This window comes from Microtus pennsylvanicus, chromosome 1 (assembly GCF_037038515.1).
Source record: "Microtus pennsylvanicus isolate mMicPen1 chromosome 1, mMicPen1.hap1, whole genome shotgun sequence".
Taxonomy (NCBI): Eukaryota; Metazoa; Chordata; class Mammalia; order Rodentia; family Cricetidae; genus Microtus; species Microtus pennsylvanicus.
The window spans coordinates 149640537-149665595 of NC_134579.1; the positions used below are offsets into that span (position 1 = coordinate 149640537).

At 47.5% G+C, this 25059-nt stretch overlaps 1 protein-coding gene across 4 annotated transcripts; it reads left to right on the top strand.

The window, feature by feature from the left end:
- The first annotated feature begins 78 nt into the window (after positions 1–78).
- Peg3 (paternally expressed 3) lies at positions 79–23501 on the top strand. Of its 4 annotated transcripts, XM_075992528.1 has the most exons (13): positions 79–243; positions 4005–4092; positions 5061–5203; positions 5609–5652; positions 6065–6099; positions 6590–6720; positions 11783–11913; positions 12433–12522; positions 13102–13185; positions 14081–14184; positions 17320–17425; positions 17586–17678; positions 17781–23501. In XM_075992528.1, exons 6-13 carry the CDS (start codon positions 6716–6718, stop codon positions 21905–21907), a joined length of 4740 nt encoding a protein of 1579 aa, XP_075848643.1. In that variant the 5' UTR covers positions 79–243; positions 4005–4092; positions 5061–5203; positions 5609–5652; positions 6065–6099; positions 6590–6715; the 3' UTR covers positions 21908–23501. The 4 variants fall into 4 exon arrangements, with proteins under 4 accessions (XP_075848643.1, XP_075848636.1, XP_075848653.1 ...); XM_075992521.1 differs by lacking the exons at positions 5061–5203; positions 5609–5652; positions 6065–6099; positions 6590–6720 and adding an exon at positions 4321–4745; XM_075992538.1 differs by lacking the exons at positions 5061–5203; positions 5609–5652; positions 6065–6099; positions 6590–6720.
- The last annotated feature ends 1558 nt before the right edge of the window (positions 23502–25059 follow it).

A 25059-nucleotide genomic window follows, 5' to 3' on the forward strand; every position in this document is an offset into this window, starting at 1 on the left:
CAGGGTCTCTGATTGGTCAAAGAAGAAGCTCCGCCTCTGCAGAGGACCCTGACAAGGAGGTGTCCCGCAGCTCTTGCTGCAGACGCTGGGGAGTCAAGAGTCGCAGGAGGACGAGCATTGGAGGAGAAGCGGAGAGATGTCCACCCTGGGCTGGTGGCGCCGATGGGCGCCCGGCTCGGTGTGGGCGCACTAGGCGGCCGACCTCGGTCGGGGTGTGTGCGCGGAGTGCGGTGCTCCGGGGAGGTGAGTCAGCCAGCTACCTGCCTGCCCAGTGGCATGCACCCTCTTGGATACTGTCTGCAGAGTTCAGACGGTGTTCGGAGTGCGTTGCTGCGGGCCAGGGGCGGCAAACCATGCCACATTTCACCGTGGGTTGACAAGGCTGCAAACTGCGCCTTCGGAAAGGTGGTTCGCCAAGGGGCGGCCGTGTTGCCGCAAGGATGTCACTTCTGTGGTTGCGATCTTAAGGGTACTCCATGTATCGTGGCCTCGGAGCCTCGGAGTCCCAGAATCTTAGGATCTTAGGGTTTTAGGGGCGAACCATCCAGAATCCCAGCAGAATCTAGGCCCCCAACTTTCGCCCGAGTGCAGACGATCGTCATAAGACCACTCATGTGGACATCAGAGTGGTGTCTCTGAGCCGCCACTTCTGCGGTTTCATTTTCTCTGCTCAGCAGAGTCTGGGGGCCACGCGGTTAGCCCGACCGCCAGCACATCTGGCTAGCAGCGTCTTCGCAATCTAGCCATCTACCGCTATGCGCTGGACTGCCCTTGGGGGCGGGTCTTGTTTTGCCGCAGTGGCCGTGGGCGGGACTGAGACCAGCTTGGGGGAGGGGCCAGAGCTAAGGCCGAGAGATACTTTTGACTCCACCCAGTTGGCGCCATCTTGGAGGGTGGAGAGAGGTTCGCAGACAGGCTTATCCCGATTGGCTCCCTGTGGCAGGGGTGGGGCTAAGGCAGTGACGGTGGGCAGTGCCAGACTCAGCGGGCCCAGCCCACCGGGCGCCATCTTGCATGAAGTCCGGATTTGCCGCGCAATCGCGGCTTTAGCCTGTTGGCGTAAGAGCTGCAAAGGCCGAAGTGTTTTGAGAGTTTGGGGAGCTATCTCTACGCTTCCTCTGCTGGCTTGCAGCAAAGGTGTACCCCAGTTGTTATCTGAGTGGCCTCAGCTGGAGCCGGGCACTCACTGGGTTGGCGTGCTAATGCTGCCACCTCGCGGCCTTCTGTCTGCGGATGGCGCGGCACTGTCGCACTCTCCCGATTTTCCGTGCTAGGTTTCGGTTGCGGAGCCTCAAGCGTCATCGTTTTGACCCTGGGATGTGTCTGGCTCCGTACATGAGGAGCGCTGTCGGGGTCTGGGTGTCCAGTGGGCAGGCATGAGGGCGGGGGTCGTCCTGAGAGACCGTGCCGCAGGCGCGCAACTGCGGAGGCGCCATCTTGAGGGACAGCCAGCTGGCTGCAGGAGGCGGGCCTTAGGGCGGGGCTATCGTCCTGAATGGTGGCGCCTCACAGCCCCGCCCTCCCTGGCGCCATTTTATTGCCCGAAGGCGGGGCTTCTATGGGCTATGCGGGTATCTTGAATGACAGCTGGCCCGGCCTGCTGCAAAGAGGCAGGGTCGAGGGCGGGGCTTCCGGGCCTGAGTTATCACAGGGCCCCGCCTACCATGACGCCATCCTGCGGGCTGCTGGCCGGAAGGGGGCGCGGCTGGGAGGAGTTATGAAGGGGACCGCTGACGTGATGCGGGCACAGTCTTGAATGACAGCCCTTTTGGCTGCAGGGGACGGGCCAGGGGCGGGGCTCTCGCCTTGATTGATGTGATCATACAGCTTGAGTATCCTGAGTCCCACCCAACGTTGCCATCTTTTCCCGGCAACCGAAGGCGGCTGCCAATGATGGGGCAGGCGCCATCTTGAATGACAGAGGGGCTAGCTGTTGGGGAGGAGCTAAGGGAGGAGCTTTCTTCTCATGATTGATTAGGCCGCTCGGGTTGGCGTCGTCTGTTTTCCGTAGAGGGAATGTCTGAGGTTGTCAGTGTAGATGTCATCCTGAGTGACGGTTGGACTGGCTGGCTGCGAGAGGCAGGCCAGAGGGAGAGGGGTACGGCCCTGGGTGTGTCCGACCGCTGAGCCCCACTCACCTTGGCGCCATCTTTATAGGACGTGAGCGCGGCTGACACCTATGGTGCAGGCGCCATCTTGCACGCTAGCTAATCTGGCTGCGAGGGGCCAGCCGGGGAGGGGTTATCCTCCTGAGTGACGGGCGGCACACCCCGGCCCGCCCTTAGTGAACACAGTCGGACAGCTGCATGGGCGGGCTTCAAGCCACAGCGGAGCTCCGCCTACCCGGACGCCATCTTTGCTGACGTTGGTGGTGCAGTAGCCGTCTTGAATGACAGCTGGGTTTGCCGCAGAAGGAGGACCAGAGGGCGGAGCTCTGATTTGGACTCTGGAGTCCTGCCCACCCGGGCGCCATCTTTGTCATGCTTGCGGATTGACTAATATTCTTTGCGCCGCTGTCACCTTGAGTGGCCACTAGAGGGGGCAGAGGGACGGAAAGGATCTGGTCCTGAGGGACCATAGAGCCCTGTCCACCCTGGCTCCAATTTTGATGGCGCATTTATCTCGCATGAGTCATCTTGAATGACAGCTGGGTTAGCTGCAGGGGGCAGGTCCGAGGGAGGGGCTCTCTCTTCTTGAGTGACTGGGCCTCAGAAGTCCGCCCACCCTGGCGCCATCTTTGTTGGTCACAAGGGGGCGTTTGATGTTCACTCTGCGGGTGTCGATTTGAATGACATCTAGGCTTGCTGCAGGAGGCGGGCTAGAAGGCGGGGCGTCTGGTCCTACTCACCCTGGCGCCATCTTTGTTGGCCACAAGGGGGCATCTGGCTTTCGCTGTGCAGATGTCATCTTGATTGCCTTCAGGGACCGTAGACAACATAGCCTTACCCACCCTCCCTGGCGCCATCTTTGTTGGTCACAAGGGGGCGTTTGATGTTCACTCTGCGGGTGTCGATTTGAATGACTTCTAGGCTTGCTGCAGGAGGCGGGCTAGAAGGCGGGGCGTCTGGTCCTACTCACCCTGGCGCCATCTTTGTTGGCCACAAGGGGGCATCTGGCTTTCGCTGTGCAGATATCATCTTGATTGCCTTCAGGGACCGTAGACAACATAGCCTTACCCACCCTCCCTGGCGCCATCTTTGTTGGCCACAAGGGGGCGTCTGCCATTCCCTGTGCATGTGTCACCTGTAGGCAGCAGTCTGAGGCAGAGGTTGTCCTTTTTTCATAACAGAGTTACAGAGCACTGTGTTGTCTTGGTAGACTAAGGACTGGGATCTGAGCAGTTTTCATCTTGGGTGCAACAGAAGGCAGGGGTCACAGTGCCTCCACTTTATATCCACACATAGGTGACTGCACTCTTTTCATACATAGGTACCAGAAGGGGGGAAAGATGGGGTTAGGCATGGTGGGAAGGAAGTGGTTGTTGGTGGGGATAGAGGGGGTGGGTCAATGTCAGCACCCAGAAGACTAGAGCCTCTAGAAGGCCTCTGGGGCTATCACACTATGGGTGAACTCTCCCAGTACTGTTTACTCAGAGATTTTAAGTCCCTCCTTGACCATTTCTTTTCCTCTAATTTTCACCTACAACATGTTTCCTTGCACTTAGAGGTTGGGAATGTCACATAGCTAATTAGTAACCAATTAGGTTCTTGGATTGGTTCCTTAATCCAGAATCCCCTTGAAGATACCAAGACACCTCAGCAATTTCTTCAGTGCCCTTGACATAGGAAAGGACTGTAATTAAAGTCCGGGGCACAGCGTGTGTCTGGGGAAGAGCTGATCGCCCATGACTTTTCATCCTGGGGTGGGGGGGAGGTCCTGGCCTCCTTTGATGTCTGCCTTTGCAGGGAAAGAAAAGGTGAAGCTGCTGTGGGTTGCTTCCTGCCCAGAGAACACTGTAATTGTAAAATCAGGTCAGTGTTTCATGTCTTCTTTTTCATCCACAGCTCTACCTTCTTGATCTTCTGTCCTTCTTGAGACCGCTGGCAAGAGGAAGCCTAACTAGGTCCTCCAGCAACTAGGTGGCTGGTCCAGGTGAGTTATCCTCACACCTCAGAGCACCACACCCGTCTCTGGAGTGTTCACTTCCCTTCCTTACGCTGACATTTTCCTGATGTACATATATGATGCACAACTATAAGAACACCATTTGTACTCTGAGAACACGCATACCTGTCTGGTGGGTCATGAATTTGCTAGAATTTTCCCGCTTAGCCTTACTTCCTCCTTTTCTTTCTCCTATCTTTCCCCTCTGACACTCAGGTACTCCTTCAGGCTTCCTGCTTGCCTTTGGCTGGGTTATTTAAGAAGCAGGATGAATTGTACTCACCTGTCACTACCCTAGGGAATATTTTGTGCCATGTACCATCTCAACTGGGAAAGGAAGAATTTTCATGGAGCATAAATGGGGGAATTAAAAAAAATGTGATTGTATGGCTTATATTCTTGAAAGTACACATCTGCACAGAGAAACTAATTTAGTCTGGGAGAGGCTAGACGGTGCCTCCCTGAGATACCTGGGAACCTTAAAGCTGGGCTTTGAAGGATTATAAATGGTATGTTTCATGGGGTGAATAGATTGATAAGAGGGGTCAAAGATGTTCCTGAGGGATGCAGAGAAAGGAGCTGAAAACCAAGGATGTCTGGAGCAAGAGAAGAATGATAACTGACGGAAAAGGTGAGAAAAGGTAAGTTTGAGGGTTTCATTATAAAAGGCCTTAAGAATCAGTGGTAAGTATTTGGGCTTAACCAGAAATGCAATGGGAAGCCACTGAGGTGTTTGGACCACAGGAGTGACATGAAGACCACATGTACATTGGTAGGGATCATCTGGCTGCAAGTTGCAGAGGGCAGGGTAGCCACGCTTGGTTCGGGGAGAGCACCTTGAGTTTGGGTGAGAGACGGCTTGCTTGGCTTGGAGTCCCGGCACTGGAAGACCTGAAGGGGGCATGTTGGAGTGGTGCAAAGAAGGGAGACCTCACAGAACTTGCTCCCTTTTTCAGTAGTTTGCTGACTGATTCAGACCAGACATGATGAGGAGAAGTGAGCAGACTCTCCAAAGGGTGTCCATTTGTTCAATCCATCCGCAAGTGTTGATACTCAGCCTATTTGGGACAGAATCATGCCAGACTCTGGCACTCCAGAAGTGAGTGGTATAAACCCTACTGAATGAGAACTACTATTACCTGGAAAGTAAGGAAATGTGCTTAGCAAAATAGTTGGCTATGCTTGCGGGGGAGTGTTGCCTGGGGAGGGGCTAACATGGCAGAGCGGGCCCCTGCAGCTGGGTTAGTGTTTTCCTGACCCTTATGAAGGCCCCAGGGATCCAGGATGGTACTCAAGCCTGCAAAGAGCTAGAGATCTTCCTTTACTGAAGGATTCGTGTGTGTAAACCCAATTTTACAAAGCTCAGGGACTGCACTTTCAACTATACTGACATGGGAACCATGTCCTGTTCCCTCAGTTCTGGCCCAGAAATTCATGGTGGGAGAGGAATGCAGCAGGGCCCCAAAACTGGAAAGTGTGTGATCAGCAAATTCTCTCCCTGTAGGCAAACCTACATGGGAAATGAAAGCATAATGAGGAGGTGGATGGGTGAGTATGAAATCAGAACAAAAGGCATAGAAGAACCTTGGTAGCACTGGCTTTTAAGACAGCCTAGTGCAGCCTCCTGGTCATAGTGATGCCATTTGCTATGGCAGTCAGACAACCAGACTCCTTATCTATTGCCCCTGCTTTCCACCATCTCCATTCAGGCTAGGTCTGATTAGAGAAGATCTCTTGCCTGTAGATGGTTGGATTAGCCATGTATTGTGACTTAAATTCCCATGCCCCCACCCCCTAAAATAAATAAGATCAGCTGGTCATTCAGATAAGGTCAAACATGTCACGCTGGTCTAGTAGACATTTTGTGTCTTTGAAGTAGCCTTTTCTTAGTGCTGATCATGAAACGTGAACTCTTAGCTGTTATTTCCTCTCTTTCTGAACTTTGGGGAAACCCCTCAAGAATGGACAACAATAAGGAGATTTGGCTGGAATGTGGTAAGTGCTAAGCTTATATTGTGTAGAAGAAGCCCAGGAGGTTGTAGAGATGACCTGAAAGAGCCACTAGACCAGAGGGTAGAGGTCATTCATTCATTGCTCACATTCCCATGTATGATTACTAGCCCCTACCCCCCAAAAATCTCATTGTCCCATATATATTCCTTTCTTGTTCAAGATTGGACCAGAGGCTAGTTCCTAGAGACCACAATGCCTATGCCCTAGGGAACCATCCACTTCTTAAGTAGTTTCACAGTAAACTGTCATAAGCAACTCAGGTGACCCTTCTGCATATGTGAGTTTGAGACCCACTACTAGAAAAAAATCAGACTGCAGCATGCACTTTTCAGAGTCAGATTTTGGGTGAAGGGGCCCAGGCTGATGACCCTGTCAGTGTTAGGGCACTTAAACTGAGAGCCAAGGTTAGGCCTGGGACTGGGCCAGGACTGGACTCCATGAACATACTGAAGTAGAGAATGCCGGTCTGCAGAAAGAGGCAGGAGACTGGAACAAACAAGAAGAGAGGAGAGACTGCACACCATGCTGTCCCTGAGAGATGACAAGCGTAACCTCCTCGGTTCCTGACTTTAAAGTTCTCAATTGCAGCCCCCTTTAAATGAGGTAGGTAGAATGAGTTAGCGGGCTGAATGTAGGTGTGTCATGATGAGGGCACAAAGTAAGTAAGTAGAAATGGGGTAGGAGGAGATGGGTGGAGTTTCTCTCCTCTGATGGGGATATGGGAGCCTGAGACCGAAGACTAGAAGGTCAATGATTTCTCTCTCATTACACACAGTCCCAGACACATTTGGCCCCTGATGTGTGTGTCCCTGCTCATTTTAAGGCTCACCCGTGGTTTCTCTGTGAGCAAAACTTCCACCCCACTCCCCATATGGGGTAAAAGATACCAATGAACTTTATCTTTCTTATACATTATGCTAATTTCTATTTTGAAGGGAGATGCAAGTTAAGTATTATAAAATATGCAAAGATCAGCATCAGTGTTGCCACACAGACCATAGTGGCGATGCTATTCTCTAATAGGCAGTGTCGCTGACCTATGATTGTATATATTCCAGGTCATACGTGGAACTTATTGTCCATACAAAAGGCTTGTTCATGTCTCTGTGTTTATGAATAACTCTTCAAAAGTGGAAAGATAGCCAGTGTCCCTCTCTGCCCAGTACGGGAAGGGCAGACTCATCATTCGTCCACACCACTTGGCTGCTTTCTTTAGCTTCCCTTGGTACTAGCTCAGTCAGGCTAGTAGTATCTGTGGGCCACTCAGACGCCTTTGGCCAGTATCCAACTCATGCTAAGGTTCCTGCATGAAGAAAAAGCAGAGGAATGTGGGAGAGTCAAGAAATAAAAGAAATAGGTTTCCCAAAGGGCCAGAGTTCAGTCTTGGTCTGTAAAGAGAATGAAGAAAGAGTCTGGGGAGGAGGGAATTCAGTGTCTGGAGCCACCCCTTGCTCACACACTCACTGGGGAAGCAAATGCCAATAGCAGCAGGGAGTCCCAGCAGGCTTTGGGAGACAAAGGAAACAGTGAGGAAGGAGGCCTTGTCGTGGGGAGCCCAGCAGAGCTGAGGGGGCCTTGTAAGAAGAAACTATGTAGAAAAAAAAGTAACAGACAAGGAAGCACAAAGTCAGTCTCTGGCCTCTGTGTACACACACATGGCCATACACACACACTACACATACATGTAATAGTAATATAAAAATTTAAAGATAGATTAAAATTAAAAGTTTTAGTTGTAATGGTAACTTTGACCAGTGGATGTTGCTTACAGTTTCTACACTGACTGTTTCAGAGCGTAACTGTATGTCTGTGTTTACATTTGTAGTTAGGAAATAAAGCTGCAGTATTCATTCCTCAAGAGCGTGACTCGCCAATTACATTACAACACATTAAAAGGCTTTCTTCTCACTCCCAGTTATTAGTAAACTCAGGAGGCATGCTCTCTTCTGGGTACATTGACTTAGTTAGGTCACAGTATGTTTGTCACCGGGTTTTGGTGGCTTTGGCCTTCTAAAGAGGCATAATTGAAATGTATACTATCTTAGGGAAATTTGATTCAGCCCTGAGTTTTGCTAAAATTAAAGACTAACCCTGGAAATAAATGCTGTAGTAACAGATCCAACACTATAAAGTGATGGCTGTCCACTCTTGTCTCTTTTGTTGAAATTAATCTTCCATTTACTCCTGAGAATAATTTACATTTAAATAACTCAACCCCCCCCCCGTTTTAAAAATTCTTTCTGTGTCAGTAAATGAAGCCCCTATGTGTATGTACTTGCACATATATCCACATCTGGACTCCCTTATATTCCCTGTGCTGGACAGAATGTGTTGTTTTGTATATCAGGGCCATGTTACAGACAAGCAATCTCCCACACTTCCTATACCTGTCTTTTCAGAGTGCTATTGCTATCTCTGTACATTTATTTTCTATAAGTTGAGTTTGTGTGTGTGTGTGTGTGTGTGTGTGTGAGAGAGAGAGAGAGAGAGACAGAGACAGACAGACAGAGAGCTAGAGATAGATGGTATACATAGAGAGCATGTGTGTGTAAGAGAGACAGACAGACAAAGAGAGACAGACACACACAGAGACAAAGACAGGTAGACAGACAGATGCACACAGAGAGACCCAGAGAGACAAAGAAAGAGACACACAGAGACAGATAGACAGAGATAGATACATGGAAAGAAAACGTGTGTGAGAGTGTGTGTGTGAGATAGAGAGACAGAGGAGAGAGAGACAAAAAGACACAGACAGACAGACATCCACACAGAATATGTGTGAGTGTGTATTTTATGCATGTCTTTATTTAGGATATAAGTTTTGTGTCTTTCTGTATATTTTTAAAATATTTGTACGGACTTGAAGGCACTGTTTAAGGATATTTATTTATTTTGCTTTTAATGAGATTTTTCTATTACTATGTTTACCAGCATTATATTCAAAATAACACAGTATTTACACCTTTCTTTTCCTTTAGTTGGGTTAGTCAGGGCCTCCAGTATACTGGGGAATGGTGATTGTGGTGGACAGAATGCTTTCTTCAGGATGCCTTTTTATTGTCTTTTAGTCTGCTTCCCCTCCCCTTCATTGAGGTAGATCTTTATTGTGTGTAAGCTCCTTGAGACATGGAAAATGGTGCATACGGGCTCCCTGTCCCCACTTTAATTCATTATCTATAAAGTTCACCTCTAGAAGAGCACTGTCCTTGCATTGGTAGGATAGCCTTGTGAACATGGATTTTTTTTTTTACATTTTGCTAGACTTCACTTATTAAATATTTTTGTATTTATGGGCAGGAAAGATTTGCTATAAAATAGAGCAATAAAAAGGACAGCAGTGTATACATATTTCAGTATTCTGCTGTGTTCATTCATCTCCAGGTGTATCTCTGATTCGGTACCTTTTTAAAAGAAGAATATATTTTATTTATTCTTCAAAATTTTTCATAAATATATTCAATGAATTTTGATCTTATCACTCCACCCCCGCCCCCCATCCAATTACTCATAGGACCACGAACTCAGACTCTTGTATTGGTGGCCTTTCTAGGCTACTCTAGGCCAGAATTCCTCCTCAGTCTTAATATTTCATTTGATGCTATTAAGCAGTGTAATGTTTTGACACTTCAGTGTATTATGGTGTCTCTTTCACCCATTTACTTAGAGTTGCCTTGTTCTTTGAAAGGCTTCATAATAATTCACCGTTGGGTAGACTATATCTTGTCTATTCCCAATAACACCCACCTGAATGATGACATTCTTGGCCATATGTTCTTCAACATCCCAGTGGTAATCACAGAAGTGGAGCTGACAGGACTGAATAGCCACACTTCTACCTTTGCTGAAACCTGCAATTCTGCAAGCAGCATGCAGATGTGCACATTTCATTCAAGCGCACAAACAGAAATGTTGTCCAACTTTTGATTATTTTGTTTCTGGGCCCCTCCCTCCCTTTTCTTGAATTCAAAAATGAATTTTTCCATTATCATAGGAAAGGGTTTTTCTGGTGTGGGTTTTTGCTGTTTTCTCTTCTCTCCCCTCCCTCCCTTTTTATTTGGGCTGGAGAGATGGCTCAGTCAGTAAAGTGCTTGCCTGGCAAACATGAGGACTGAGATTGCTTCCCAGAACCCATATTAAAAATTAGCACACACCTTTAATCCCAGCACTCGGGAGGCAGAGGCAGGCAGATATTTGTGAGTTCAAAGCCAGTTTGGTCTACAGAGCAAGTTCCTGGATAGCCAGAGCTGTTACACAGAGAAACTCTGTCTCAACAAATCAAAAAAAAAAAAAAAACAATTAAATTCAGGTATGAAGCTGGGTATAGTGACACATGCTCTTAGTTTCGGCACTTGGGAGAGCAGACATGTCTCTATGAGTTCAAGGTTAACTGATCCACGTACTGAGTTCCAGACCCTGTCTCACACAGAAAAAAAAAAAAGTCTGTGATGTTGATTTTCGTAATCCCAGTACTGGTAAGGTGAATATAGAGCTGTAGTCTATGTGATGAGTTCCAGGCCAATGAGAGACCCTGTCTCAAAAAGAAAAGATGGTTGGTTGGCAACTGAGGAACAGCAAGAATAATCATAGGTATTTGGACATGTCTCGGAAGGTACCTGAGGAAATAGTGTGACGTCAGCCCCCAAAGGGGCAAGTTTTAGGACTGACAACCCTTAGAAGTTTGTGTAACTCTGAAGGAAGAGTCTTGGCCTCCCTTAGGTGAGCTGATAGAAATAATGGAACTGTCTGTCACTGTCCAGTTGCGAGTGAGCAGCCATTTGTACCTACGTGGCACCTGAAATGTACTGGTCCAAATGGGAGAATGGTTTACTGCCTTTAAGTTGAAACAGCGCACACAGTCAATGGTGATGTAGTAGAGCCTCCGAGGCCTAAAGATAACAAAGGGGAAAATATAATCATTTGTCATCACAGAGCTCAAACTTGAGCACCATGAACATCTCTGTACGGTCATCCATTTCTTTGCAGGTTGTATATTGTGCTGCAATAACTACATTAAGGACAGAGCTGGCAGGGTCAGGTCCATCTCTGACGTCATCCCCTTTAACACTTTGGCTAAAGAGGAGCACTGACATCCAAACTTAGTCATGGCTGGGGGCCTTGAGAATGTTTTCTGTGCTTTACAAGTTAAACTTCTTAGGAATCTTAGCTTATTTAAGATAAGATATAAAGGAATGTAGTGCTGCTCCCATTTCACAGATAACAGAGTCCAAGGTACTAGAACTGGCCACTGTCACACAACCAATTAGCCTGAGAGCTCCTCATACATAGTTCCCAGGAAATTCTTCTTCCAGTGCACTAGGCAGCCCATGCTGATGCCCAGCTTTCGACTTGTACTACATGCACATAGCTCCTTTCTATGTCCAGGTCCCTGCATGCTATCACAGGCTTTCTGCTGACTTGTGTGTCTGGTTCCTCCAAAATAAGTCCTTTTAATTTGAGAAATGCTGACTCCAAATCACTTGTCTGCCACCAAACCTGAGCCATTCTGTGTGAACTAGAAAGTGGCTTGACTAAAGAGCTAGACGCCATCTTAGGAGAAGACCCAGATGATCTGAAGTCTTTCAGCAGAGGTTTTGGAACTTACTGGATGTGAAATTTGTTGGGCCTGTTCAGTCTCTGAAAATTCTGCCTTGATTGCTTTTAGGCAGACCCTCACAACAAGAGGAGATCAGCCGGCCATCCCTGAAAAGCTCAAGCCCTTGGGTGCGAGCAAAATAAATAACTGTGAAAAACTCACCACTCCACTGGAGAATTACAAGATGTACCACCAGGAAGGTGAGGCACGGCAGAGGTCGATGGTAGCTGGTTTAGACAACATTTACTAGGATTGTGTCCCGGTACTACTGATGGCTGTTCGGGTCTGGTCATTCTCTCTTGAGGGGCAAGGAAACAGGGCTACCCACTAGATTTGGCCTCCTAATGTCTCCATATGTAGCCAACTGACTACTGGAAGACAAAACTTGTCCGCAGCTAAGAACTACCACTGAGATAGCAGAAGAAAAGTGGACCATCCTAAGGGAGGAAGTCCATTAGATAGAAAGCCTTCCATTGCCATCATGGCGTGCTACCTTAGGGAGTGGCCTATTGCCTACTATTGCTGTGGGGTCCAAGTAGAGATAGTCGCAGCCACGTTTCCACTGAGTCTTTAAGTAGCAGGGGTAGACAGATGCCACTACAGGGGCTGACAAGAGGATGGAAGAGCTGACACTGAAAGTGCAGGGGAGAGGGTGGCTGTATGTGAGAACACAGGCCAGCTATGCAAACGCGTTAAGTTACTGTCTGGTGTCTTCTCAGACGACACCAACAGTGACATGACCAGTGATGACGACATGAGCCGAAGTGGGAGAGACACCCCACCACCTCAACCATCCCACTCTTTCAGCAGTGAGTACCACACCCCACCAGATGCCCCACTATAGAGAGGCACAGGCCTCGAGGCCTCTGTGAAAAGTACAGGCGATGCCAGAGTGTTCAGCATCTCTCTGAGGAGAGCAGGTTAATTGAGGCATTTTTATATCCAAACAGACACCTACAATGGAATGACAGCAAGGGGTTTTCAACAATAACATATTTATACTATTTAGCATCTACTTAAGACTACACTAGCAGAATTGCTCTTAGAGTGGGTATGTGTTCCACTTTCTCAGGTTCTTTCCAGTAGAATGTTGTGCAATTTAAAGTCAGCTGGCCTGCGCTAGACATAGAAGGTCTATGGTCCCGGTCCTTGGTTTGGGCTTGACCACTTAGAAGATAATTGGGGGGAGGGGGTCTGAAGTGGACCTACCATACAGACTTTACTCCAATCCTTGCTGTGAAGCAAGCCCCTCTTGGGAAAAGTTTGTAGGATAGCTACTGAGCCTGTTAGTGTAGAACCTTCCATGTTGGGTCCATCTCCTCAAGGGAGGCATGTGTGCAACATGAAGGAAGCACAGATCTGATCACTCAAATACCTGACCTGCCTAGGTGACCGAGACCAGGAGCACAGGGGCAGAAGCAGAGATGTGGAGCCTCGAGACCGCTGGCCATACACCAGGAACCCCAGAAGCAGTAAGTTGTCTGCTGGCCTGCGACTCAGGACAGAGGCTGTGTGTCCAGGGGCCTCAGAAGGCCCTAGTGCTCAATTTGGGTTGAATTCCTGTTACTCAAAGGTTTAGTCCAAAGTTCTAGTTTCCGAACCTCCTCTCGGCAGAGCTGTTTCATGCTACATGCCTAATTCAGCCTGTGCTCTTGTTTTCTCAACATTTTTCCTAAGCAGACATAATTTTTTAAAAAAAAAAACTAGATGTTTTTATATAAAACTATATTGCTACAAAATGAAAAAGAGTACAAAGTGCTACAGACAGAGATATGACCATGAAAAGCAAACGTATTTTTACTACAACAATGTTGCCTATCATGGTTTCATGCAGGTGTGGGGGACACTGCACCGAAATGCCCCACCCAGTTAGAGTACAGTGAGTAAACACATGTTGATATATTATTGGTATTCATGTCACCAGGAACTAGCTCTTGTTCCTCCTGGACTTGAAAGATGCTGCATTTATCAGCACGTCATCCTAAAATGGTAATCAGGAAGAGATGTGCAAGTCCACCATATTTACCAATAGTTTGGGGTACCTTTGGTGACCCTCTAGGCTTTATCTCTGGTTTTGAATGAGGGAACACAAGAGAGCCAGTGACTGACAACAGGAATACAGACATGATACCTGAAACCATGAGCCTGATTCTAAAATAGGAAGGGAGGGAGGGTGGGAGGGAGGAAGGAAGGAAGAGACAGGTATGCTGAGATGTTGCAAGGTCCTTCCACAAAAAGCAGAGAAAACATACACATTTTTTTTCTGCATATTCACACCCCAGGTAGGTTCTGAGGTTGGCAGGGATACCTGAGCCCTGCCATGTTGGACTAGGTTTTGCACCCTTTTGATGCCTCTCCTCCTTCTAGGGCTGCCTCAACGGGATCTTTCCCTTCCTGTGATGTCAAGACCACATTTTGGACTGGAACGAGATGATGAGAGGCGTTCCATGGATTATGAGTCTCGATCCCAGGTATGCTCAGGTTTCCTCTCTTTCCAGAAAAACCTATCTTCATTTCACACCAAAGATACCCGTCTTTTCCCCCGACGATGTCTTCATCTACCCCTAGATGCCCACTTGTGGCTGAAAGCCCTCAGTCACTCTAAAGAGGAGGCAGGGACCATCCCAACAGGTGGCCAAGGCCACTGCTGCCTGTCTTTTAACTGATCTGCACAACCCGGAGTGTGTGCCCCCTCAATGTGTGTCACTTGATAGGCTAAGCAGCAGAAGGGTTCCAAACATCTTCCTGGCCCCCAGGAAGTTAGGAGCATTACAAGTTGTGAGTCTAGAAAGTGGACTCAGGGAGAACCAAGGCTCTGGAGCTGACGAGAATGGGGTGCAAAACCTGGTTCTGCCACCTACTGCTGTGTGGGATTGGGCTATTCAACTAAGCTGAACCTCAGTTTCCTCATCAGTAAAAGTGGATGTGGCAGTTGTCTCCCAGATCCATTGTGAGGAGTCAGTGAGAGTCACACACCGTGTGTGTTGTGAGATCCTATTATGGTGTCTGGCATGTGGTAGACACAGTACTAGCAGTTACAGCAATTGTGAGTTAAGGCACAGTAAGTAGTAGGGCAGTTGGTAAAAGGGAAAAGGGCGTGGGATTTGAGCTGGCTTGTGACAGCAGAAGAGGAGGAGCAGAACCTTGGCATCAGTAGACCTCAGAAGGGAGGGAGAAGCCAGAGGCAGAGCCTTCATTTCCTTTGCAATTATGCAGCTAAGCCCTGGGAAACATAGCTGTGGCCAAGACAGACAGGATCCCTGCTCAGACGCTGTTGCCAGTGGTGATGATCACAAAAATTACAGCATGAATCTTGACTTGGATCAAAGCAAAATGCCTTAAAGGCAGCAATACTTAACTTCTGAGGGGCTCGGAGGAGTGAGCCAGCTTGAGGTTAGAGAGGATCCCAGGCTTTAGGGAAAGTACAAAGGCTTTGGTCTCAGAATTAAGTGAAAGTCAGGCATCCAGCAAATCAAAGAAGAGCCAGGAAATTACTGAAGCACACAGGGCTGGATTGCTGGTATCTGATAGTTGAACTTCGTCAGTGTGTGAAGAGTTGCTGACCAAGGGCCATGTCTGCAGAATGCAGAAGTCTAGATGCTGCTGATTCCCACTGACTCAGAGTAGAAACAGGGGCACTAGGTGGTGCAAATCACATTTTGAGGGTGTTCCAAACAGGAAGTTAGTTCTCTTATTACCTTTTTAATCACACGTATAATTTGTATGTCTAGCTCATGTTGTGAAAATTCGGATCGTACCATGTTAGCACTGCTCTCGGGCCACCTCTTTCACCCAAACTTGTGTGCAGCTCATGAACATTTAGGTGTCACAGTTGATGGCAAACAAAAACAGCCACTGCTTTAAGGCTATTTAAATTAACCTCTCTTCATACAAAAGCACCATTTTGTTTTATGAAACAGTGCAGTTGAGACTTTAATTTATGCAAATTAGACAGAAAAATAAAGATAAAAACTAATCCATCTGCTGCACTGCTCTTGGGCTCTGGGTATCCCAGCGATGATGCCCCTTTGTCTTCACACTCCCGGACTCTTGGCTCCTTCGCTTTCCTGCAGCCTCCAGTTTCCTGTGCCATCACCGATATATCTGTGTACTCACTTGTTCTGTCTTTCATCATAAGTAAATGCCAGTGACCCCCAGAAATATGGATAGCACAGAGCACTTACCTCCAAGGAAATTACCATATGGAATGAGGAGGGACACCCAAAAGAAAAGAATTTAGCTTTCTAGGGTGGCAGTTTTGTGAAGTTTGCAATGCTTCCTGAAATTTTCATTGTAGTGTGGTTTTTGTCTTCATTTTCAGCCCTAACCTAGAAAGACTTTAATTTCTGAAGCTCTGCTTCATTTCTCCACCCTAATTTTTGTTGTTTATTTCTTAATGACTGGGCATGGGCAGCTGCATAAATGAAGCTTCTTAAAAGTTGATGCTTTTTTTTCTTTTTGCTGTATTTCCCATGTTTCTATTAAAATTCCAGCCTCTTTCCAGTAACAGAACAATAATCAATTTAACATCAAAGCACTTATATTTTCTTTGCATAATTTCTCTTACTATTTAAACAATAACCATATTGTGGAACCTTCACCCACAATGTTGCAATACTGCAAGTTCTCTCCATTTTACAATGAAGAAACTGAAGGTCTGAAAGATTTCCGTATCTACGGTCACACAGCTCATGAATGGTGCAGTCTGCTTTTGACCCTACAGTTCTCTCCAGCTCCAAAGCCTATAGACTCCCATAGCACCCTCTCCATCCTCCAGTATCCCCTTCAGGCTCAGCACCATCTCCCCTGGCATTGCAGCTCACCAAGACAGTGAAACTCCAGGACTGCCTTCTGGTAGCAAGCAAAGGTCCTTTAGAATCCTGCAGAGAAGACTCTCCTGAGTATCACAGGGAGTTTTGCATTTCTTTTTGAGAGAAATGTCTATTAAGATAAAAGGTAGCTCTAAGTCAAGAACTTCAGATGTGTTGAGTTACTTGGAAACCATGCACACTGGAAACTCTAGGCTGTAGCCATGTCATGCAATAGAGAGACAGGAAGGGAACTTAAAACCACACAGTCTGACCAGATGTCTGCTAGATCACATTTTCTTTCTGTTTCCATGAGTAGAGCATGCATGCTGATTATTTAGCCTGCATGGGCTTTCCCAATAGCCCCCCTTCACATACTGTAATTTCACCTACCACTTCAGGCCCACTGGAGGCCCTCTGCAAAACCTTTGCTCACTGTTCAGGCTCACCCTGAACTGTCCCTCCAATAAACCCATGTAGCATTTATTATCTGTATCCCAATTTACTGTTTATTGTTCTCTAATTGTTTCATGAGTCTTTTCTCTCCAACCAAATTATAAGCTGCATGAGGGCAAGGAATATGTGTCATGCGTCTTTGGGATCTGCCTCAGAGTGTAGCACAAGGTAGGTACGATGTAGGCCCCTAGTAACACTTGCCTTGGATCGCTCAGAACCCTAAATACCGTGAGCACTTCCTATAGAACTTCATATATGTAGCTCCCATGTCGCCAACATTATTCTCTTTTTGAACATCCATGGGGCCAGATTCCATTGAGAGGCCTGTGTTTGATGTTTTAGGATGCTGAGTCATACCACAATGTCATGGTGGAACTCAAAGAGGACAAGAAGCCTCAGAATCCAATTCAGGACAATCTGGAAAACTACCGAAAACTGCTCTCACTGGGTAAGCACCTCTTCCTTCAGCCACTGAATGAAAGACAGTCAAAGACTTGAATAGGAGACAGTTGGTATTTAGTACGAGTGGTTGGGGGAAGGGTCAATTGACGGTGATGAGTCTGCATCTTCAACATAAAGCTGAGCCGCCATTTTGTTCTTGTAACCAGGAGTACAGCTTGCCGAAGATGACCGACACTCTCACATGACACAAGGCCACTCATCCAGGTCCAAGAGAAGTGCCTACCCAAGCACCAGCCGAGGTGAGTGACAAGCCAGTCCCACACGGAGAAACTTCTACATTTCACATTCTCAAACACCACAGAACAACAAGGGAAGAATTACATATGGGGGTTTCTTTCCAGGTCTGAAACCCATGCCTGAAGCCAAAAAGCCAGCCCACCGACGGGGAATCTGTGAGGATGAATCTTCTCATGGCGTGATAATGGAAAAATTCATCAAGGATGTGTCCCGCAACTCCAAATCCGGAAGAGCCAGGGAGCTGAACATGCGTCCTCCTCCGAGGTTCCCCAGGCCCAGCAACAACTGGAAGGACACTTCATCAAACAAAAGAGAGTCGGTGAACCAGGAGAGGGCTGCTGAGGGGAGCGCGTTCAGGGGAGGCTTCAGGGTCAATGCTGAACTGCTTTCCAGAAGCCGAGCTCTGGAAAGGAAGAGGCGTTATCACTTTGATTCTGAGGAGAAGGGTTCAGGTCACGAAAATAAGAGCTGTGTGAGGAAGAAGCCTTTTGAGTGTGGTAGTGAGATGCGACAGGCTCTGAGCATGGGTAACCTGAGTTGCCCTCCTGTCCCTGCGTCCCCGACAATCAATTTGGCCGCAGACCCGTATGTGTGCGATGAGTGTGGGAGGTCGTTCAGTGTCATCTCTGAGTTTGTCGAGCACCAGATTATGCACACGAGGGAGAACCTCTACGAGTACGGAGAGTCCTTCATCCACAGTGTAGCTGTCCATGAGGTGCAGAAAGGTCAGGGTGGGGGCAAGCGCTTTGAGTGTAAGGAGTGCGGGGAAACCTTCAGTAGGAGCACAGCCCTGGCGCAGCACCGCCAGGTTCATGCTAGAGAGTACCTGGCAGAGTGTAAAGATCAGGAGGATGAGGACACCATCATGCCTAGCCCCACCTTCAGCGAGCTGCAGAAGATGTATGGCAAAGACAAGTTCTATGAGTGCAAGGTGTGCAAGGAGACCTTCCTGCACAGCTCCGCCCTGATCGAGCACCAGAAAACCCATGGCAGAGGCAAATCAGGAGCCAACAGAGAGAATGAGCGCGAACGTGAACGGGAGCGCATGCGTGCACGTGCACGGGAGCAACGTGAACGTGAGCGTGAACGTGAACGCGAAGAGCATGGAGAACCCGTTCTGACCTGTCCAAACTTCGGTGAGTTTCAGGATATGCACAGGAAAGACAGGCTCTATGAGTGCAAGGTGTGTGAGGAGACCTTCTTTCATCACTCATCCCTGAAGGAGCATCAGAAGATCCACACTAGAGGAAACCCATTTGCAAAGAAGAGCAGGATGTGCGAGGAGACCTTTGTCCCTAGTCAGTCCCTCAGAAGGCGCCAGAAAACTTACAGGGAGAAGCCGTTCGACTTTAACAACACCAGAGATGCATTGATGGAAAGCTCAGACGCCGGGGACCACCAGAAAATTCGTTCTCGGAGGAATTTCTTTGAGAGCAGGGCTTATGAGAAACCCTTTACCGAGTCTCAGAAGAGTCATACCATAACAAGACCACCTGAGAACAAAGACAATGACAAACCGTTCACCATCAGCGCCAACCCCACTGACAAGCTGAAATTCCCCACCATGGCGAATGACTGCCAGGGGAAAGCCTATGAGAGGTCTGTCATTCACAGCTTCTGCCCTGCAGAGGCTCAGAAGAGTCGTGGTGCACTGGGATTCATCAAACCAAGACCAGTGAAATCGGTGACAGAGTCGAGCACCCAGACCACAGGTGACTTTAGCTTCCCCCAGTTCTTCTCTAGAGGGAGCATCTTTGAAAGAAATGAATACAAGGGATCTGTCATCCACAGCCTGCCCGCTCCTCGACCTCTAAAACGCCATAGAGTAAATGACCAGCTTGAATGTGATGAAGGGGGAGAGTCCTCCATTTATATCTCAGATCTTAACAACAAGCGACGGAAGCTTCCTACTGGAGAAGATACTTATGAAGGAAGTAACAGCAACAAGCACAAGGAATTCATCCTCCCGAGAGTGCCTCGCACTGGGCCTCCAGGTCTTTCTGGAGAGCCCCGCGAATCTAATCAAGACGTCATATTTTCAGTTCCCATCTCAAGTGTTCGTGAACACCAGAAAGCTCGTGCCAAGAAGAAATACCTTGAGGCCAGGAGCAACGACACCTCTGTAATCCACTCCCTACCTTTTGGAGACCTGCAATCGATCCGCCGTAGAGCCAAGTTCTTTGAATGTCAGGAGTGCAGGGAGGCCTTCGCTCGTAGGTCTGAGCTCATTGAACACCAGAAGATTCATGACAGAGAAAGACCCTCTGGAAGTCGACGTTATGAGCGGTCTGTCATCCGCAGCCTGGCCCCTAGGGACCCGCAGACCAGTTATGCCCAAGAACGTTTCATTCAAGAGCAAGTGCGCAAATTCAGAGAGTTTGGACAGCGCTCTGCTACCAGCAACAACCTCAGTGTACAGAAAATCTATGCCCAACAGAAGTTTTATGCCGAGGAGCCTCATGCTAAAGAAACGCATGTTCTGAAGATTCATGACAAAGATCCCCACGGCCAGGAGCCCCATGGCCAGGAGCCCCATGGTGATGAGCCCCAGGACAAGGAACCCCTCGATCAGGAGATGCGCAGTGAAGAGCCCCATGGTGATAAGCCCCATGGCCAGGAGCCCCATGGCCAGGAGCCCCATGACAAAGAACCCCTGGATCAGGAGATGAGCAGTGAAGAGGCCCAGAGCAGTGAGCCCCATGGCCAGGAGAAAGCTGAAGACACTACCATTCAGGCCTCCACTTCTGATGAGCACCAGAAAGATAATGCCAGTGACATGATCTATGAATGCCAGGACTGTGGTCTGGGCTTTACCGACCTCACAGACCTCACAAGCCACCAGGATGTCCACAGCGGAAAAGCTCTGGTTGACAGTCGCGAATATGCACACTCTGAAGTTCATGTCCACTCGGTCAGCGAATTTGAGAAAAAGTACTCTGGAGAGAAGCTCTTCGAGTGCCCCAAATGTGGGGAGTCCTTCACTCAAAGCTCATTGCTTTTTGAGCACCAGCGAGTCCACGAACAAGACCAGCTGTATTCTGTGAAGGCCGGTGACGACGGCTTCGTCGCTGTCTTGCCTGTGAGGCCAAGGAGGAATTGTGCTTCCGAGAGAAATCCTGCTGTTGCTGGGTCAGCCATTAGATGCCGCCAGTGTGGACAAGGCTTCATTCACAGTTCTGCCCTCAATGAGCACATGAGACACCACCGGGATGATGAAATGCTGGAGCAGAATGAGTTGAACGATGAGGTTTTCATTCAAGGCCTAGCCCTCACCGAGTACCAGGGAAGCGAAACCGAAGAGAAGCTTTTTGAGTGCACGATCTGTGGAGAATGCTTCTTCACTGCCAAACAGCTCGGAGACCACCACACCAAAGTTCATAAGGACGAGCCTTACGAGTACGGGCCCTCCTACACCCACACCTCCTTCCTCACCGAACCCCGCAGGAAACACATCCCACTGTACGAATGCAAAGATTGTGGGCAGCCCTTCCTAGACAACACAGTCATCACCGAGCCGCTGATGTTCCATCCTGAGCGAGAAGGGGGTTCAGACATAGTAGCTGCCACAGCTCAAGAGGTCGAAGCCAACGTCCTCATTCCACAGGAAGTACTGAGGACCCAGGGCTCAAATGCAGAAGCTGCTGAGCCCGAAGTCGAGGCCGCGGAGCCAGAAGTGGAGGCTGCAGAGCCTGAGGTGGAGGCTGCACAGCCTAATGGAGAGGCTGAAGGGCCAGATGGAGAAGCTGCTGAGCCAGACGGAGAGGCTGAGCAGCCCAATGGAGAGGCAGAGCAGCCAAATGGTGATGCTGATGAGCCAGATGGCGCCGGGATCGAAGACCCGGAAGAGAGAGTCAACGAGCCAGAGGAAGATGTTGAAGAGCCAGAGGGAAATGCGGATGAGCCCGATGGGGCAGACATCGAAGACCCAGAAGAGGAAGAAGATCAAGAGATTGAGGTTGAAGAACCGTACTACAACTGCCACGAGTGCACAGAAACCTTCGCTTCCAGCGCAGCCTTCGGCGAGCATCTGAAAAGCCATGCCAGCGTGATCATCTTCGAGCCTGCCAATGCTCTCGGAGAGTGTTCCGGCTACATTGAACGTGCCAGCGCCAGCACCAGCGCGGATGGTGCCGAGCAGGCCGATGACAAGTACTTCAAATGCGATGTCTGCGGGCAGCTCTTCGACAACCGCCTCTCCCTTGCCAGACACCAGAATTCTCACACTGGTTGAGTCTCCAGGCTGAGGCAAAAAAGCAGAACAAAAACGAACCTTCCTCCCAGAACCAGACCCTTAATAAATCACAGAGAGAGCCTAAACCAACCCACAATGTAAATAGAAATTCACCTTATCATACTCATACCGGACTTCTCATCAGATAACTCAGACTGATAAACAGAAAGGATGAATGAAGAGACCTTTTCAGTCTTTTCTCCATCGAACATCGGTTACACTCGTGAAAGCTAGAGCACACATCTCATTCTTCATCTGAGTAGTTAGACTGAGGGAAAACCTAGTGAGTATTCAAGACCACAGAGGTTGCCCCAATCAACTGTAAAGGACACCCCTTTCATACCCTATACATAATGATTCCTGCCGTGTATATAAATGAGCAAATCAGTGATACATATATTTGGACTTAGTGTGCTATAGAATTTACAGTTTACTCTACAGAGCTACCTAAACTGGTGCTCTGGTTTTTTTTTTTTTTTCCTGAGGAGGAAGAGAGCAACAATTTAGCATATATTTGTAAGTGTTGGCCATCCCGCGGAAGCTTTACTGTGCATCCTTTGAACCCCTTTAGTATCCTTCCCAGTAACGGACTGTTTGGTCCCCTACCTCTTAGCTAGTCCTGTGAAGGTGTGGGTGTGAGCGAGCATGTGTCTTTGAATCCTGGCTGTGTGAGAACAGACAGCCATTTGGTGTGCACCTAAACCCCTTGAGACTTACTGTAACTCTTTACAATACGTGGATTCATCTCTATGACCCTGTCCATTTCCCCGTTTTATATCCCTTACAGTGGTTTTCATGCAAAAAACAAAATATGTACATTTGAGGTGTTCTTTAAGGTTTGGGTTTTTGTTTTCTAACCTGCTCATCATGTGTTCGATAGTGAATTCATGAAGCCTGAAGCTTTGCCCTGTAAATCTTGATGTCTTTGCCTTTAAAGAGTGGGTGACAACCATCGCTAGATCACAGTAGTGCCTAATGAAGGTTGGGAACCACAGGAGAGGCTTACATTGTAAATAAGGAAGCAGACAGGCAACCTTTCATTAGCTCTGCTGTGTGCTTCCTGCCTTAAGTGACAAGTGGCAGCGTCGCTTGAGTCACCTGTGTGGTGTTTTATGTGCTTGCCACAAGTCAGTGTGCTCCCTGGGTGCCCAGGAGCTAGTATCCTTAGATCTTTGTATCTTCAAACTTAATCCCCCACCCTTTATGTGTCTGTCAACCCTAAGTGAAACTTGCATTTAAGAAAAAAAAGAAAAGAAAAATACACAAAAAAAGCTTTCTTTCTAGTTAATCCTAGCTTAACATGGACTCAGGTTCCCCAGCAGCCTTAATTTTTTTTTTTGTTACCATTGTTCTTTCTCATTGAGCCTCCTAAGTATTTCTGAGCTTTCCACTTAGTGTCATGTCTGCCTTGATGTCGTCAGTTTTCCTCTTGATCACAAATGGACTTCCCAGCTTGAGATTTCCTGCGTCCTATGTATGGACAGCTTGCGCTCCTTACTTCCCCTCCCCTCGCATAATGGCTATAGAAAGTTTTTGGCCTTTTGTTGGCTGGGGAAAAAAAAAATTAAAAAATTTTAAAAAATTAAAAAAAAAACAAAGCTGATCTGTAGGCGAAAGATCAAAGCTCTGTACAGATCATCTGAGAAAGTGAGGTGAGATGCCTGCTGAGGAAATGGGTCTGACTCTTAGGCTTCTAGAGCTGTAGGACCGGGGCTCACAGGGAGTGTGTCAAAGCCTCAAGGAGTGCCAGAGGCTTCAGAGGTGGACACGAGCAAAGAGCAAGGAGTAGAGAGATGAGCGAGCCAAAGAAAGGAGCTCCAAGATAACTGCAGATCTAGGAAGGCACTAAGACAGACTAAAGAAAACAGCATCAGCAGGGACAGGAAGGGCAGGGTGATAAGAATGAATTGAATGAAGTGTCCTGGGTAGTTGGAAGAAAGGCCTTTTTGATGGCATGGCATAGGTGAAGGCCAGCTGCATAGAGAGACCCTAGGTTGGAACTGACATCTAGGGAAACAGAGGGCAGCGATACACTGGGGAAGCACCCTTGAGATGGAAGTCAGTGTTGATGTCATCTGGGTAAATTTGGGATTCGTTATCATTGACAGTGTTACCCCACTAGACCCTGTTTAGAAAGCAACTTGTCAAGAAGTCTAAGTGTCCATTCTAACTGTAACTGAGTGAGTAGAAGATTAGGAACAATTGAAATGCCAGACTGTAGAGGAATAATTAAGTCAAAGTGCCCTGGAATCTTATGCAGTTGTTTAAAAGTGATAATCATGGAGAGTTGTGTAGTAGATATTCAAGAATATGAAGTGGAGAAAGCAGGACACAAAATTATATTTATACTACAACTATAACTGTCTTAAAATGTACGCTTATAGTCAAAAGCTATTGTGTTGTTGTAGGCTTATAGTCGAGCATTATTTTCTTAAATTTCTAGAATGTTCTTTATGGTAGTGTTACTCAAAAGTTAAGGATCACATTTCCATCGTGAACATAATTGGAATTCATTATGAAACACTTGGAAAAAAAGAAAAGTGGAGGGAAGATAATCCATGTCCCCACCATCCAAAGATAGATATACTCTTTAATATCTTGTTTTTCTTGTTGCCGTGCACAGGTTTAGATATTATAACTGTGTCAAAACGTGTATTCAAGATAGTTGTTCTAGTATTCCTGTGTAATTACGGTAAAATACTTTGATCTGAAGTTTCCCCTATGCTCCTTATAATAGTCTCCTGATACTGAAGCTTAGTATGTAATGTCACCATTATAAGCATACTATGTACCCAGTGAAAAATTGGAAAATACAGTAAAATTGAAAAGAAAAATCTGCCTACATTCCCCACAACCAACAACTGTAAAGATCTTCACCTATGTCCTCCATCTTGTGCCATCGCATAAACTTGTGATTTAAACAGTGTTAAATAGATTTGCGTAATGTCTAAAACAAAAAGAAAACATGGGAAACAAAAATAGTGTTGGGGGGGTCGTGCTTAAATATTTTGTTCTAAATTTCTTGAATAATCTTTGGTGTTTGGGTAACAAACTTTAAGTACATATTCTGCATCACAAATATAAGACATACTCAAAGAAAACTGGGAAATTGTAGTGAAGTAGAAAAAAAGCAATTGTATTTCCAACAAGTT